Raw genomic sequence first — 15,356 nt, 5'->3', positions numbered from 1 at the left:
CCCAACGCAAAACACATGCAATACTGCTTGTTATGCGTGATATTTTTACTCGTTAAAGCCATAAAATTAAATTTTAATTTATAGCTAAATATGGGTCAAAATTCTGATAATTAAAATTCAAGGTTTATGTCGCATTGCCTACTTATTTGTATGGCAGGGGTTTAAAAGGGAAACACCCTGTAAATAGGCCTCACAGTAAGTATTCGTTTGCGCAGCTATTTGGCGCGCCTTAAACCGGAATCCCCCAAAAGTTAACAAGGTCAACGTTTTTGACAACCCGCACAGGTGAAAGTGGATTTAAAAATGAAAACTTTTTTATATGTATGCCGAACTGAGACTTATATTTTGTCTGTTTTATGCATCCTGCTTCTGATTTGGATATTAATTTTTGAAGAAATTTGAAAGTAAAAATCAAACCCCTTTAAACGAAAAATAGGGCTACTGCTTTGTATCGGGAAACTGCTTTCGCATGCTTATTATCTAATCTTCTGGATACGGCCCCCCCCTCTTTACGAGTGTTAAAAGGAGGAATTTAGTTGCACGTCGGATTGTTAGTAAAAGGTGAAGAGAAAAGCTAAACAAGGGAAAGTCCAAAACATTGAATGCTTGGAAGGTGAGACCTGAAAATGTATTCTAGTCATTGGTTAAACCAATGTTATAGTGAAACAAGATGACATAAGAGATAAAATAGTTTAAAAATCACTGGGAGTAAGACAGTACTGCAAACCCGCCACCAACTGCCTGTTTAAACTGACTCAGGTTGGGCAGGGTGGCAATGTTACTAGGAAGTTTATTCCCCATAAGTAATAAATGCTATGAAGGGAAGAAAGAAGTACTTATGGTAGTGGAGGAATTTTAACCTGTATTTGACGTAGGGATAAGGGATGCATATGTTCCGGTTAAATTCTATGTGGGGTTTAAACATAAGTTGGGGAGATTAATTGCCCAACTAGGTTTGTGGTATATTTATAAAACAATTTTCAGGTCTAACAGTCCAGTTCTGGATGTTTCAACGGGAAATCGCCAGCCGCAGTTTTTCCTGCATGGCTGTGACAACTAAAGTGAAGGGGAGTAATCCGCTTTTAACCCCATCTTATTTGCCGCTCTGGATCATTCAACTTTGTCAATATTTCGGTTTTTTAAGTAAAAGGAGACCAAATAGATGAAGGCATATTCAACCTGGTGGGTCGGACCCAGGGACTTGTATGCCCTAGTTTCTTTTACTTTCTCTTTTTAGTGATGAAATTTCTTTTTTAATAAAGCCAAGGGATCTGTTTGCATTGGGGAAGTTATTCGAGATATATGTGTATTAAAAATTTAAAGGTTCAGCAAGATAGATCTAGTCCGAAATTTTAGCATTTGTCAACAGACTCTAAAGGATTTTTTGGCCATGGGAGCATATATTTGTGTTTAAATTATGGTCTTTTTTTGGTGATATGGAAATGATTGGCATTTTGAAGGGGTTAAACTCCCATGTCCCACTGTTTTCTTCCCACAAGAACCCAATATTGTCTAGGATTCATGTTGGAGAGTTGGGGGGTTGAGGAGGAATTGATGGTTTAAGGGTATCAGAGTGTCGTCCTGCGGGAAATAATCTGACTTGGGATTTTGAAGGACAGAAGATGGTAAAACTTGTTGAATATAGAAGGAAACAGAGGGGCCCTAGGACCGAGCCTTGGGGCACTCCCAAAGGTAATGGGAATTTCAGATGAGCAGTCACTAATCCACAACTATGTTGTCTACGGCAATAAGGAATTGACTGTATCCATTTAGAATTTGAGGAAAAAATCACCATGTTTTGCAGGGGTATTCTTAAGAGTTTTTAAGATGGTTTTAGTTTATCGAAAGCTTTGGGAAGTCCCCAAGACAGTATAAGATCTGTTTGTTTGCCACATTTGAAAGGGTTGGGTTCACAAAGTAATTTCAGAAGTTTCAATGAAGTTTGTGTCTCAACATGAATCGTCTTTCTCTGAAATCCATGCCTGAAGTCAAAGAGTATGTTGTGGGGGGTAAAGTGAGGAGGATAGTTTGAGAGGCAACTATATGTTTCGAGTGTTTTACAGAGGAGCTGTAAGGGAATTGGGGCGACTAGTTTTGCTTTGGATCACTTGTATCACCTTTTTGTAGGACAGGGCATACGTTTGCAACGGGTTTTCCAGTCATTGGGAAAATTACCGGTGGTCCAGGGATTTTTGGAAAAAAGAACTGCAACGATGTCAGAATCTCTTCTCTCCTCAGGCTCCCTTTCAGGACAATCGATCTAATGTTGTCAGGGCCGGCAGCTTTGTTGGCATTGGAGGTTGGCGAGGAGCTTTAGTACACCTGCCTACCGATGATGATGTCATTCATTTGGTGGTACTGACAATACTTTCTGGGATCCATGAGGTCTCAGTTTTTGTATAACATTGATCTTTAAGTGTGAGTGGTATAATTGGTGAGAAAACGATTGGAATTGTTTGTTAAGAATGTTTGCTTTTCAAGTGTTATTAATTTTGAGAGAACTGACTTTTGATCTTTTAATGGAGACACACTTTGTGAATCTTGTTTAGACGTTTTTTAATAAGGTGAGTATATTTTTGGTACAGGAACTTTACTTTGTGTATTAGTTCAATCATCATCCATCTGCAAGGTTCAGGATGTTTTCTAAGTAAGATTCATATGATTGTTTAATTCTAGCTTTTTATTTGGCGATTTCAAATTTTTAAAAATTTTAGCCATTGTCTGATGCAGATTTATTTTTATTTTTTTTTGGTTTTTTAATATTTTTATAGAGCTTGATCTCTTTTATGAATTAATTTTTTTTAATGGATTTTGTTATCCAGGGCAAAGATGGGTTTAGCTGTAATTCTTTTTAGTGGGTACTGAAAATTTTGATATGCCATCCTCGAAGTGTGTGTTTGAACTGCGACCCCAAAGTTCTTCAACAGACAAAGATTTTCAGCTTTTGAAATTTCAATGTTGAGGTTTTAATGAAGGTTTTTCAACTCAGTCCATTTTGCCTTTATACAAGGTGCAAGTACGAGGTTTTTGTTTGAGGAGGTAGGCGAAGATAATTTCTGTTGGATATGATGTCCATGATCTGATATGCCAGGTATGACCTTGAACATTGTTAACAGAGTGTGGTTAGAAATGAGCAATAGGTCAAGAATATTGTCATTTCGTGTAACTTTCATTGACCATTTGTACGAGGTTATGATCATCAATGATGTTCCAGGAATTTATCATACACAGGACTTGTGTTTAAGCCTTCTTTTTAAGAATATGGTGTATGTTCCAGAGTCCCAATTTAAATTTCGGAAAGGTTAAAATCGCCAGGATTAACTTTGTACCTTTTTAAAGGTTACGCACAATTCAAGGGATTTTTCAAATTCTAAGATACTATTGCATATCAAGTTATGTGTGGTTTGTAATAAGATGCCGAGAAAGATAAGTGACTTAGATACCTTTGATTTCTAATGTTTATCCATATTATTTCACAATCGTGTTCAGTTTCTGGTTGTTCACTTGGTAGGAGGTTGTTTTTAACAAGGATAAACACTCCACCGCCCTTACCTTTGAGTCTGTCACGGCGAAAAACTGTGTAGCCGAGTTCAGGTGGGAAAATTTCACTGTTATAGTGTTCTTTATTTAGCCATGACTCTGTGGCTGTACTGTACTGGTTTGGGAGATAAACTCGGCCGAAAATCAGTGTTTTGGGAGCATATTTCATTTATTTGTTTACGTATTAAATTAATCTTGCACCATAATAAACTTCAGCTTTCGATTTTCCGGTAGCGCCATAAAAGTTATATTTAGAAACATAATGGGTAATTTTGAGAGGCCCTGGAAGAGGTACGTAAAAAGGATATTTTGAACACACACGAGTAGATAATTTCGGCTCTTTGTTTTTCTTCTTAAATGAGTAAGTTTAAACGTAAAATAACATGTTTGGACATTTTATTATTTCTTTGCTGTTCATTTATGTCAAATAGAAAATATTTGTTTCCAAAATTGTTGAGCATTACGTAAGTATAATGAATATCTGATAACACGATATTTATATGCAACGTACTATGTAACATATAAATTATTTTTACGTAAAAACACATGCATTATCATTTATTAACGTATAATGAAATATGTAGTTAAAGAATTAGTTATTCAAATTTATTTTTGCTTAGCTTAACAGAGTGAAGAAGAAATTAATTTAGTGTACCTATATTCAACTTACACATTAACATATAAAAGGAGCATTTAACATCAGTCTTTCAATTCACTTCCATTCCACTTAAAGATTACAATTGTGAAATCAGCCTTTTTCTGAGTTAACAAGACAAAAGTGAGTCTGAATTTCATTTACAAAATGTGTATACGTAAACGGGTAGTCGGTCAATATATAAAAGTACCCCTGTGCGGGCCTTTAAAATGAGCATCTGCTGCACATATGCACATCAATGGGATTCCCGTACTTTTTATAGGCATGTTTTGTAAACAAACAGGTAAAAGTCTATCTTATTTTTTTAATATCTTACCAAACTTGACAAAATTTCCAGATATTGTTGAATTCCAGCGATAGTATGAGATGGTGAGCTTGATTAGATTAAAAATTCCGATAACTCGATTTAATTATAACAAGCCGAGTTTATCAACCAGCCGAAGTTATCTCCCCAACCAGTAACCTTTATTTAAAATAATAAAAAAGAATGGAATTTTACCCAAATGGTTTTGGGTTCTTAATGCACATTAACATTCTTTTATCAAACATGAAATTAAACATTTGACTGTAGAAATGTGTCTTTAAAGTAGGCCATTATAAGAGGAAAAAAATCGAGCAAACAACTCAATTTACCGGACATTGTGTTTCAAACATTTTTGAAGTCGTGAATTAAAATTAATCTTTAAATAATCCGCAAGGAAACTAGGACTATTGAAGGGCAAGGTCAAGATATTTGAAAAAACCAGGTATGTCACTAGAAATAGACACGGCAGCCATGCCTGTTATGAAGTGAGGCAAATATATGGTGTAATTGAAATTTACACTATTAACTCAATTAACGTATTGATTCTTCATGATCCTTTAACGTATGAAACATTTTAATATTCAAATGGAATTCTGTTCTTTCTCATACTGTTTCCTTTTGTAGCATGTTACAAAAGCCATAAAATCTATTTCATTTACATTTCATGTAGAGTTTCCTCCCATGGGCGTAACCCATTTCCTTATATGTTTTTTTAATTTGCACTTCTTTGTAAAAGACAACAAAGAGATACTATTAAGACTAAATTTAAAATTACTTTTTATCATTTAAATATGTTACGATTTCTCTTGAGGTAACGTTGAAAAGAATAAAAAGTAAAACCTATCTAAAAAAGACCATTAATGGTCTCAATATTCGGGCAAGCGCAGAACAGATTATTCCCCCGCATGACCAGGTCATGAAATAACTAGTAAACAAAAGGGCATGTTAGTAGATAAAGAACTGAATCAACAATATTTACCTGAGAGTGGTTTTGTTGTTATTTACTTTGAAATAGAAAGTGTGTGTACAATTCAGACTGTATCATTTTTGAATCGAAGCAAAAAATAAAGCACTATTCAGCAGTAACAGCTTTTGTCCGGTAAACTGATTGTCCGGTAAATATGTAGGACCCCAGTAATATCATATAGAGACTAATGGAGACTAAAAATATTTATTCATTTTCAAGTAATAAGACTTTTAGATTGTGAGAAACAGTGAATGTATATATAAACAAGATAAGATCATGATCCAAGGTCTCTGGACTGACCTATATTTGTAGGCCTACTTGATTTTTAATATTGATTTGTGATTATCAGAGTACTCGTACACTTGCCCAAGCTCTAGCTAGCCACTGCCTTTGGTTAATCTCTCCCTACAAATAGTATACTTGATCCTAGTTCAACTAATTATACTTCGCGACGAGATATTGTGCTATTTTCATGTCTTGGCAATTATATATCACCTCTTGACTGTGACATCGTGATGCAACAATTATGGCTGAAAAGGAGTCACGCCATATAAATTTCCACCAGAAAATACAAACAGATTAATAAACTGAAACATTATTTAATCATTTCTATGCACAATATAGATAAGATCTATGTAAATTAATGCAGTTGTAATAAATTTTTTATTTTGATCACTTTTAGCCGGCATTGAATATTTCTTTTCATGATGCAGCACAGCTGTTTTTCATGATTGCACAAGCACCCTATTGTGTAAATCAGGGACTTTAATTGACTTTTCTGACTTGACATTAAAATATATGGGTCTATTTCCAGCAGTTTAGTTTGATTATTACAAAATATTTTTAAGAATTATAAATAACACAAAATTTACATCAGCTTACGAAAATTACTTAATTAAAGCTGAATTTGTTTCTATTAGATCTATCTGAAATCTTGTCATAATAAATGGCCAATTATCATCCATAAAACTATTTAGAAAAAATATATACTATCATTTTATTGTGACAATGTAATTTAACACACGCAAGGTACTTATTCATCATTTCATTTATTTTATGCCTGAAAGAATTTTTGGGCATATTATGGTTATTGTTATACCCCCTGGCATCTGTCCGTCCGTTAGCAATTTGGTTTCCGGAGCATAACTTAAGTTCCATTTGGCCCACAGTATTCAAACTTCATAGGATGATTGCCCATATTGGGTAGAAGACCCCTATTGATTTTTGGGTCACAAGGTCAAAGGTCAAGGTCACTATTACCCTAAAACTGAAAATGGTTTCCGCAGCATAACTTAAGTTCCATTTGGCCCACAGTATTCAAACTTCATAGGATGATTGTCCATATTGGGTAGAAGACCCCTATTGATTTTGGGGTCACAAGGTCAAAGGTCAAGGTCACTATTAGCTTAATACTGAAAATGGTTTCCGGAGCATAACTTAAGTTCCATTTGGCCCACAGTATTCAAACTTCATAGGATGATTGTCCATATTGGGTAGAAGACCCCTATTGATTTTGGGGTCACAAGGTCAAAGGTCAAGGTCACTATTACCCTAAAACTGAAAATGGTTTCCGGAGCATAACTTAAGTTCCATTTGGCCCACAGTATTCAAACTTCATAGGATGATTGTCCATATTGGGTAGAAGACCCCTATTGATTTTGGGGTCACAAGGTCAAAGGTCAAGGTCACTATTAGCTTAATACTGAAAATGATTTCTGGAGCATAACATAAGTTCCATTTGGCCCACAGTATTCAAACTTCATAGAATGCTGTCCATATTGGGTTGACAGGCTGTCAACCAATTCCTATATTCCTATAAAACTCCTATATTTTGGGTCAAAATCCTATATTTTAAAAAACCTCCTATTTTTCCTATATTCTCCTATATTTTGAATATTTTTCCTATATTTTTTTTAAAAATATATTGCCGAGGAATTCAAAGAGATTTAAATTTTGGTATTGCTTTTGGCCTTTTGTATTTTACAGGTAAGAGAATGTGCTGTGCTGTGAAAGGCTGCTGTGCTCCACATAGCCATCTGCATGGTCAGCATGAAAAGCAGTGCATCAGTATGTCAACTTTATTTCAGGTGACCATTCAGATGATGGTGACCATTCAGATGATGGTAATGCATTGCTGTAACTTTCTGCTGATGCTGTGGTTCAAAGCTAATGCAGGCTGTCCAGCATCCCTAAAATTCCTAAAAAAGTGAAAAATTCGAAGGGCATTCCTAAAAATGCCCTATTTTTCACTGAAATTCCTAATTATTTTTATCTTTTGTACTAAACATACTTATAATTTGTAAACATAACTCAAAGTCGGGCATGTTTTGAACATTGTCAAAAATGATTTGGCCATGATTTGCCAACTCAAAATTGATGACATTGAAATGGTTTCGTTTCAACTAAAGTTACTTTGACTATGTCAGTAACATTGCTATTTCATAATCAAAGCAGTTGTTAATAATCATGTTGACAGTTAACAGCAAAAACGCTACCATATCATTGTCCTGAAACTTAAATCATAACCATAAGAGTCCACTTATTCTGGAATATTTTGACACTGTTTTGCCAACTCCAGATATCTTGAATTTTATGTTTGTTCATTTTATCCAAATTTCTGAAGTGGTCCATTTGTATCATATCATATTTGAAAATGATCATTATGAAGCTGTTGTAACACAATCTTAATTAAAAACATGTATAAATAGTTGTCAAAAACAAATGTACAATTGGTTTTCTCACAACTCTTTTATTTAAATCTGCATAATATCAAAACAACATTGTAAAGTACTGAATGGGTTAACATAGACTTTGAAAAATTAATTCTTTCCCTCATACTTATTTATTCTTTTCGTATCTTTGTAGGAGAAATTGCTTATTTTGCCACAAAGTTATCAATTTCATTCAGTTCTTGTTCTTTCATTCATATGGTGCAATTTAGGAAAGGCAGACTCATATAATTAATCACCCTCAAAATAATTTGGCAGTTCAGTAATATAAAGCAATTTCCAATTACAATGTACACACATTTTGCAATTATGTGATCTAGATAAACTGCAATTGATTGGTCTGTGTGATGAACTTTTTTGATGTGCAATTCTTTGTGTTGATTATAGATGCTTCCCATTATTCAAATGACTGTACTAAGGCAAATGACTTTTTACTTTTTACCTACTTTTACAAAAAATTCATTTGTCCATAATTATGATTTAAAAGCTGCTGCATTGTGCAAGAATTTTATTGTATAAGAATTGCTTTAAGACACTAAGTCTTGTGGTTATAACATTCCCAAAACATAGGTAGAACATGTTCTTTTTGACATGTTCAGCCATTTTAAAAAATATGGTTTGAACATGATTTGACTATGACCATTTCCGCAGGGGAGGCAGTTGACCAGTGAGTCCACACTGGTAGCACCTTTGCTCTGCATTATTTGTGACTTAATTTTGTGTCAAATATGCAAAGGTTAGCCCACATCGTGGTCTTTATGGACCTTAGTTTATTTAGTCATAAAATTGCAAATTTTAGCCCTAAAATTTCTATTACGTACCCTAAAATTCCTAATTTTAGCCCTAAAATTTCTGAAATATTACCGTAAAATTCGCCCTAATTTTATGTCGGAAGGTGCTGGACAGCCTGCTAATGGTTTCCTTCACTAATACCGTAGACATTTTATTGTAGAAACAGCATGTGTAAAAGTAAGAATAATTTACATTTATATAAGCATTGGTAAGTTAAACAATTTAAGTTGAAAACTCCTATTTTTTTGCCTCAAAATGGTCCAAAAACTTCTATATTTCCTGCTAAAATATTCCTATATTCCTCCTTTATTTTGGATAAGACCTGGTTGACAGCCTGGGTTGAAGACCCCTATTTATTTTTGGGGTCACAAGGTCAAAGATCAAAGTTTTTATCACCTGTAAACTTGAAACAGTTTTCGCTCAATAATTCAAGCATTAATCAACCTACAGCTGTAAAATTTTATAGGATTAAGAGCTTTATACCCCTGACGTTTTTTCGTCCATCCGTCCATCCGTTGTAGCATTTTAACTTACAAGATAACAACTTGATGGTGGTGCTTTGAAAACAGCAACTGTATAAATACATGAATGAATACTGTATTTAATTTCCATGTTTTACAAATGCTTCATCCTTACTAAAAGAAAAAGTACTTTCGGGCATATAATGCTCCGCCTAGCGATTATAACTGTTGTTTTTTTATTGAAAAAATGCAAGCCACTGGCTTTAATGAATTTAGTAATTAATTCAATACTAATGACTTAAATATTCTATTTATCACATATCCAATCTAAGAACGGTTTCCAGTCCATAAGGATAGAGCACTTATTTATTGACACTCTTACAATGTATAATGATGCAAATGACATCACATCTAGAAATATATGCACGGCCATGCAATGCCCTTTATGGGGATGTGATAATGATATTTATAAAGATATTTATTTAAATTATTACAATTAATGAATAAAACATGGCACATCTCAAATATTTCTCAGTAAAAGTGAAGGAAACATGGGGCTTCTTTATTACTTCTTCAATTTTTAAACAATTATAATAATTTTGGTATCAAAGATAACTTCATAAGCTTTTTATGGAATCCATACCAATGAAAATCATTTTATAGAACAGTCCAGGAATTTTTTCCAGGATTTTGGGAGCACGTCCTATACCCATATAATTGGGAATTTCAGTGGTGTTTTGTTAAAAATTGGAAAAAAATGCATGACTGAAATTTTGCAGTGATTAAATGGATGCAATCAATTACTGTCTAGGATGGCATCTTCAAACATTTAAGCACTATCACAGTGAAGAAGCCCTTATTTGCATAGATTTTAGAATTTTTATTTAATATTTTTATTATTTAGCTTCCAATTGGAAATTTTTTCCTGTGAATTGGGAAAGTAATATACTATTTTCAGTTGAGAATATGACCCAATAATGGCTCTAAAATAAACAAAAAAATAAATCACTGGAACCCCGCCTCCAACTTTGTTCAAGTCATGATCTTTGCATGCTAACTGGCCTTGCCATGATGGATCTCTCATTCAGTAAAAATGGTTTAAAATAAAGGGGATTTTTTTTACTGATGGATGGGAATTTTTTCCAGAAACAGGGGAAAAGTATATACTTTTTGGAAATGGGCATATGGTCGAATTGTTATGTTATGTAAACAGTGTTGAATGGGAATTATTACATTACATTGTCTAAGTGAAGGACTATCAGATTGTAACAAGTAACACATCATGACTAGATCTCAATTTTATTTATTCATACAACAATTTAGGTAATAAATTTTAGTTTAACACTAACTAGGCGTAATGCTGAACTATTGAAAATAAAATAAATAAATAAAAGGAATAAACTGTAATAGCAAATAGCAGGAAATTTAAACAGCTCATAACATATCCATAACTAAGTCTCTGAGATTATTTATTATATAGCAATATGAGAAATTGGAATTAATGAGACTGAAATTGATTTAATAATTTATTCTTGAGTGTTACATTATAGGCCTTAATTTTACAATTTCTATACATTCCCACAAATAATCTCTTGGTATGCTGGCAATATGCAATACTTTTTGGTCCAAGTATGCCATGGCTTTCATCTATCAGTATCTTCACTTTGATGAGATCGTGTGATAATTGATGGACATTGTTTGAGTCATGACCACACACATAAACTGATCCATATTCATCAACAGCAAGTTGTTGAGGATATTTCAGTTGATCATCTTTGTAGATAGCCTTCACTTTACCATCAGATGTCAAACAGGTCACAATGTTTCTGCCACTATCTGAGATATATATCATAGAATTGTCAGGACTGACCGTCAAGTACTGAGGATAGGTAAACAGATTTTGATCATTGTCATCTCTGTCAAATGATTTCACTATTTTACCTGACATACTTAAAATCTTAATACTACCTGTAAAGGATTTGTAATATGAAACAACAAGATGGTTATTACTGTAAGCAATGTCACAACAACAACCATGTCCTGGTATCTCAGTGGTATCTAAAACGTCCATTTCCTCAGAAAATGTAATCAGTCTGATCATTTCTTCATCTGGAAATGTGACTGCAACTTTATTATCTGAAACTTTTGTTATTCCCCGAGGAGAAGTGTTAAAATTTGTTTCTTTTAAATATTCTGCCTTTGACTTTTCAAGTGTAAATATGACTAGACTACGCCTATTATAATTTGATGTAAGAAGTCTATGTTCAGATAGCACAAGTAAAGAAGTTATACTTCCAAACTCATGATTGATATCAAAATTAAATGTAATCTTTTTCTCTACAGCTGATACACGTACTTCATCAAATGAGAAAAACCTTGTTTGATCCTCTAGAGATTGTATTGTTGGTTGAATGTCAGATTCTTTTAGTTTGTATCGTTGTATGTAGGAAAGTTGAATTTGGTCAGAAGTAACTTGAATATGTTTACACATTTGTTTCGCTAACTTGAGTTTTATAAACAGTTCACAGTTTTTTCCTAATTTCTGAGCCTGCTCTATATCAACAGTAAGAGCTTTTAAATTTCCAACCAAATTCAAATGTTCAGACTTGAGTTTTTTAAAGTTTGGGTTTGTGCTAACAACCTCTTCTTTTATATCTGTTTCAGCTTGTCTTACTTTTTCTTCAAATTTTCTTTTCTTTTCAGATACCTTTTGAAGTAGTTCTAACCTTTCTTTCTTCAACCTGGCAATGGTCTCTTCCATTTTCTTATCAAATTCATCAATTAGATCTTGATGTTGTTGTTTGTAAGTTGCTATCAGTTTGTTGCTATGCTCTATGCATGTATCAGTTGCATTTTCCTCTTGTTTCTTAATCACTTCACTTTTAGCATTTAACACCTTTTCTGTGTCTTTTATATCCTTTGACAATTGATCCATATTTTTGCTAAAGTTTATTAGTTCATCACTTTTTTGTATGTCTGAGGCAAGGGTTGGTAAATGGTTGACATCACTGCAGTTTACATGGTCATTATCCTTGCATTCCTGACAGGCTTCTTTATTGCACTCGATGCAGTAAAACTTGACCAGCTGTCCAGGGTGAGTGGAACATTTCTGAAAATAAAAATCCTGTGGCATATTGTTATGGTCTTGGATTTTGTGAGTTTTAAATTGTCTTTTGTGATATCTAAGACATGTCACACATAAATAATCCACACATTCTACACAGAAAGCTACAGCTGTAGCATAACCATCACCATGTCTGTCACATTCCTCACAATACATTTCTTTAATTTCATCAGAGTCTTGTGTTAGTGATCCACTGAAATTAGAAGCCATTTTAGTAAATTCCTTCCTGTCTAAATTTCTATTGGTTTTGTATCCTTTTATATAATTCAAGACATAATTTTAAAATTTCTATTATCTCTGGATACTACTTTTGAAGGTAGTAAAGCAAGTATGTCAGAAATTGGGTACATCAGTGGGTCACTTCAACAATGTTTTAACTAGATTGGCTGAGATAATCAGGTAGATCATTGTTGTGGGGAAACATTTACATATACATGTAAGTATGATAACTGGTCATGTGAAGGATCAAAGTTTTACTTAATTTTGTCATGTGATAGTTTGATAATCCTCTGTCTATTTTGATAATGTTTGAAAGTTAAAATCTGTGCTCTTGCTGTATACTAGATGTCAGGTTAAGAAGTCATACTTATAATGTAAACTTTTTTAACATTTAGGAAAGAGTTGTACTATTTCTGTAATACTATAAGGATTTTTAATTTTTCTTCTTCATGTAACATTATGCCAGGGTTTGTTTTAATGATAAGGAACCATATTATAACAAATGTATCTTTGAAACTAAGTTACTTAGGTCTTTTTTATGCTCCCCGAAGGGTGAGCATATATAGCGCTTTGTCCGTTGGTCTGAGTCCGCTTTTATTGTCAAGGATATAACTCTGTAACAACAAGAGGTATCAACATGAAACTTTATATGTAGATAGATCTAATTGATAGATGTGCTTTGCACAAGAACTGTAACTCTGCATTGCCTTATTTTGGAGTTATTGCCCTTTGTTCCTTTTTTTTAACTTTTGTTTGGGACATCAATCTAAAACTATCAGATATATCAACATGAAACTTCATAGGTACACAGATCTCCATGGGTAGATGTGCAGTGCCAAAGAACCATAACTCTATCTTGCCGACTTTTGGAGTTATTACCCTTTGTCCATTTTTACACTTTGAACATTGTCCAGGACATAGTTATGAAAGTATAATAGATATGAACAAGACACTTTGTAGGTAGATAGATCTCATTGGGTAAGTGTGCAGTGCACAAGAACCGTAACTCTGCCTTGCCTTATTTTAGAGTTTAATTGCCCTATGTTAATTTTACACTTCGAACTTTGTCTCAGGACATTAGAAATATGAACAAGAAACTTTGTAGGTATAAGGTAGATATCATTCAGTAATAGGCCGTGCAAAGAACATCTGTTACTCTGTCTTGCCCAAGTTTGAAATTTTTGCACTTTTAACTTTGTCCGAGACATAACTCTGAAACTACAATAGGTATACTTTCTTGTGTCCAAAACCGATTCAGGGGGCATTTAGTTCAACCGGTTCTTATTTTAAATGTTATATGTGTTACTTTGAAACTTAGTAACTTATGTCTTTTTTTAATTATACTGTATTACTTTAATTCTAATAAGTATTTTTTGTATTTACAGTAAAATACAATTTCTCTTATAATATGTTATGATAATATATCTGTTGTATATCACTATATGCCAGTAATGTGTTTATAATATACATCCCTGTATATGTTAAAGTAAATGAATTTTATATCTTTGAGAGATTTATATCACTTTCAATTTCAGCAGGTCCCATTGAAGCAGGTTCCATAATAAAAGTGGCCCATCTACTAATTCAGTATGTTCAACTCAAACAATCATGAACAACAAATTTAATCATATTAAACTAAAGTGCTTACTGATGTATAATAGTATAAACAAAAGAAAATAAATAACCTAAAAAAGTCTATCATAATATATTATGGTTAAGTTGATATCTTTATCTTTACATATAAAGTTGGGCCAAGGGTCATTGGGCATAAACTTTAATGTAGCCAATTATTCAAACATTTTAAGTTTAGAATACTTATTAATCATGACCAGGGGTAAGTTGCTTTACAAGGGGCATAATTTAGAAAGCTATATTCTTGGAGTTATGGCCCCTTTTAAATAAAACTTTTTGCCATTGTTTTATATGAAGATGGTTGCTGTCTGCAGTGATTGCACCGTTGTCTATTTTATGTAAAAGTATGCTTTAATATATTAATTGAAATTTTATTCTCAAGGTTAAGATTTTTATCTTTTGAATAAATTATATGAAAGGTAGTCACAACACAGTCTAGTTGTTGAAATATCTTCCTGTTACAATACTCATTATATTGTGTCTTCTAATCATTTAGATTGAATAAAAAGCATTTAAAATTTTAAACCCAAGAAATCTTTTTGTGCCCCCACTTACGTGGCGGGCATTTAGATTTACCCTTGTCCGTGCGTCCGTCCGTTCTCTTTTGTGTCGCGATAAATGAACTTTTATAATTAAATTTTAGTAAATATTTTGATATTGCAACATGCTGACCGCCCATTCATGAACAGTTTGATTATTGTAACCCTGAAGCTGTAACAGATTGTTTGTACTGCGGTATTATATGAGAAAAACCTACATTTGTAAAGGTTAACATCTTTTTACTTACTTAATAGTAATTTTAAGGTTTGTTGACAGTGTTCCAGCTTCAGAAATAAGTGCAACCTATTAACAAATCTATAATGATCATAAGTGCTACGTAAACATATTTTGGTAAAAGTTAAAAGTTTGTACTGAGGGATTAGCTTGGAAAAA

General features: G+C 33.2%; 1 protein-coding gene across 1 annotated transcript; it reads right to left on the bottom strand.

Annotated features, from left to right (window-relative positions):
* Positions 1 to 10,727: 10,727 nt before the first annotated feature.
* On the bottom strand, positions 10,728 to 13,062 carry LOC132743772 (uncharacterized). The gene has a single exon (XM_060732334.1). The coding sequence runs from the start codon at positions 12,780 to 12,782 to the stop codon at positions 10,947 to 10,949; it is 1,836 nt and encodes a 611-aa protein (XP_060588317.1). The 5' UTR covers positions 12,783 to 13,062; the 3' UTR covers positions 10,728 to 10,946.
* Positions 13,063 to 15,356: the final 2,294 nt, after the last annotated feature.

Source organism: Ruditapes philippinarum, unplaced genomic scaffold, assembly GCF_026571515.1.
Source record: "Ruditapes philippinarum isolate M1 unplaced genomic scaffold, ASM2657151v2 ctg5352_1_1_1_1, whole genome shotgun sequence".
Lineage (NCBI taxonomy): Eukaryota > Metazoa > Mollusca > Bivalvia > Venerida > Veneridae > Ruditapes > Ruditapes philippinarum.
This window is presented reverse-complemented; position numbering and strand designations above follow the sequence as displayed.

Excerpts from the sequence above, each read along its gene's own strand:
- LOC132743772 (XM_060732334.1), bottom strand. The coding sequence starts at position 12,782 with ATGGCTTCTAATTTCAGTGGATCACTAACACAAGACTCTGATGAAATT.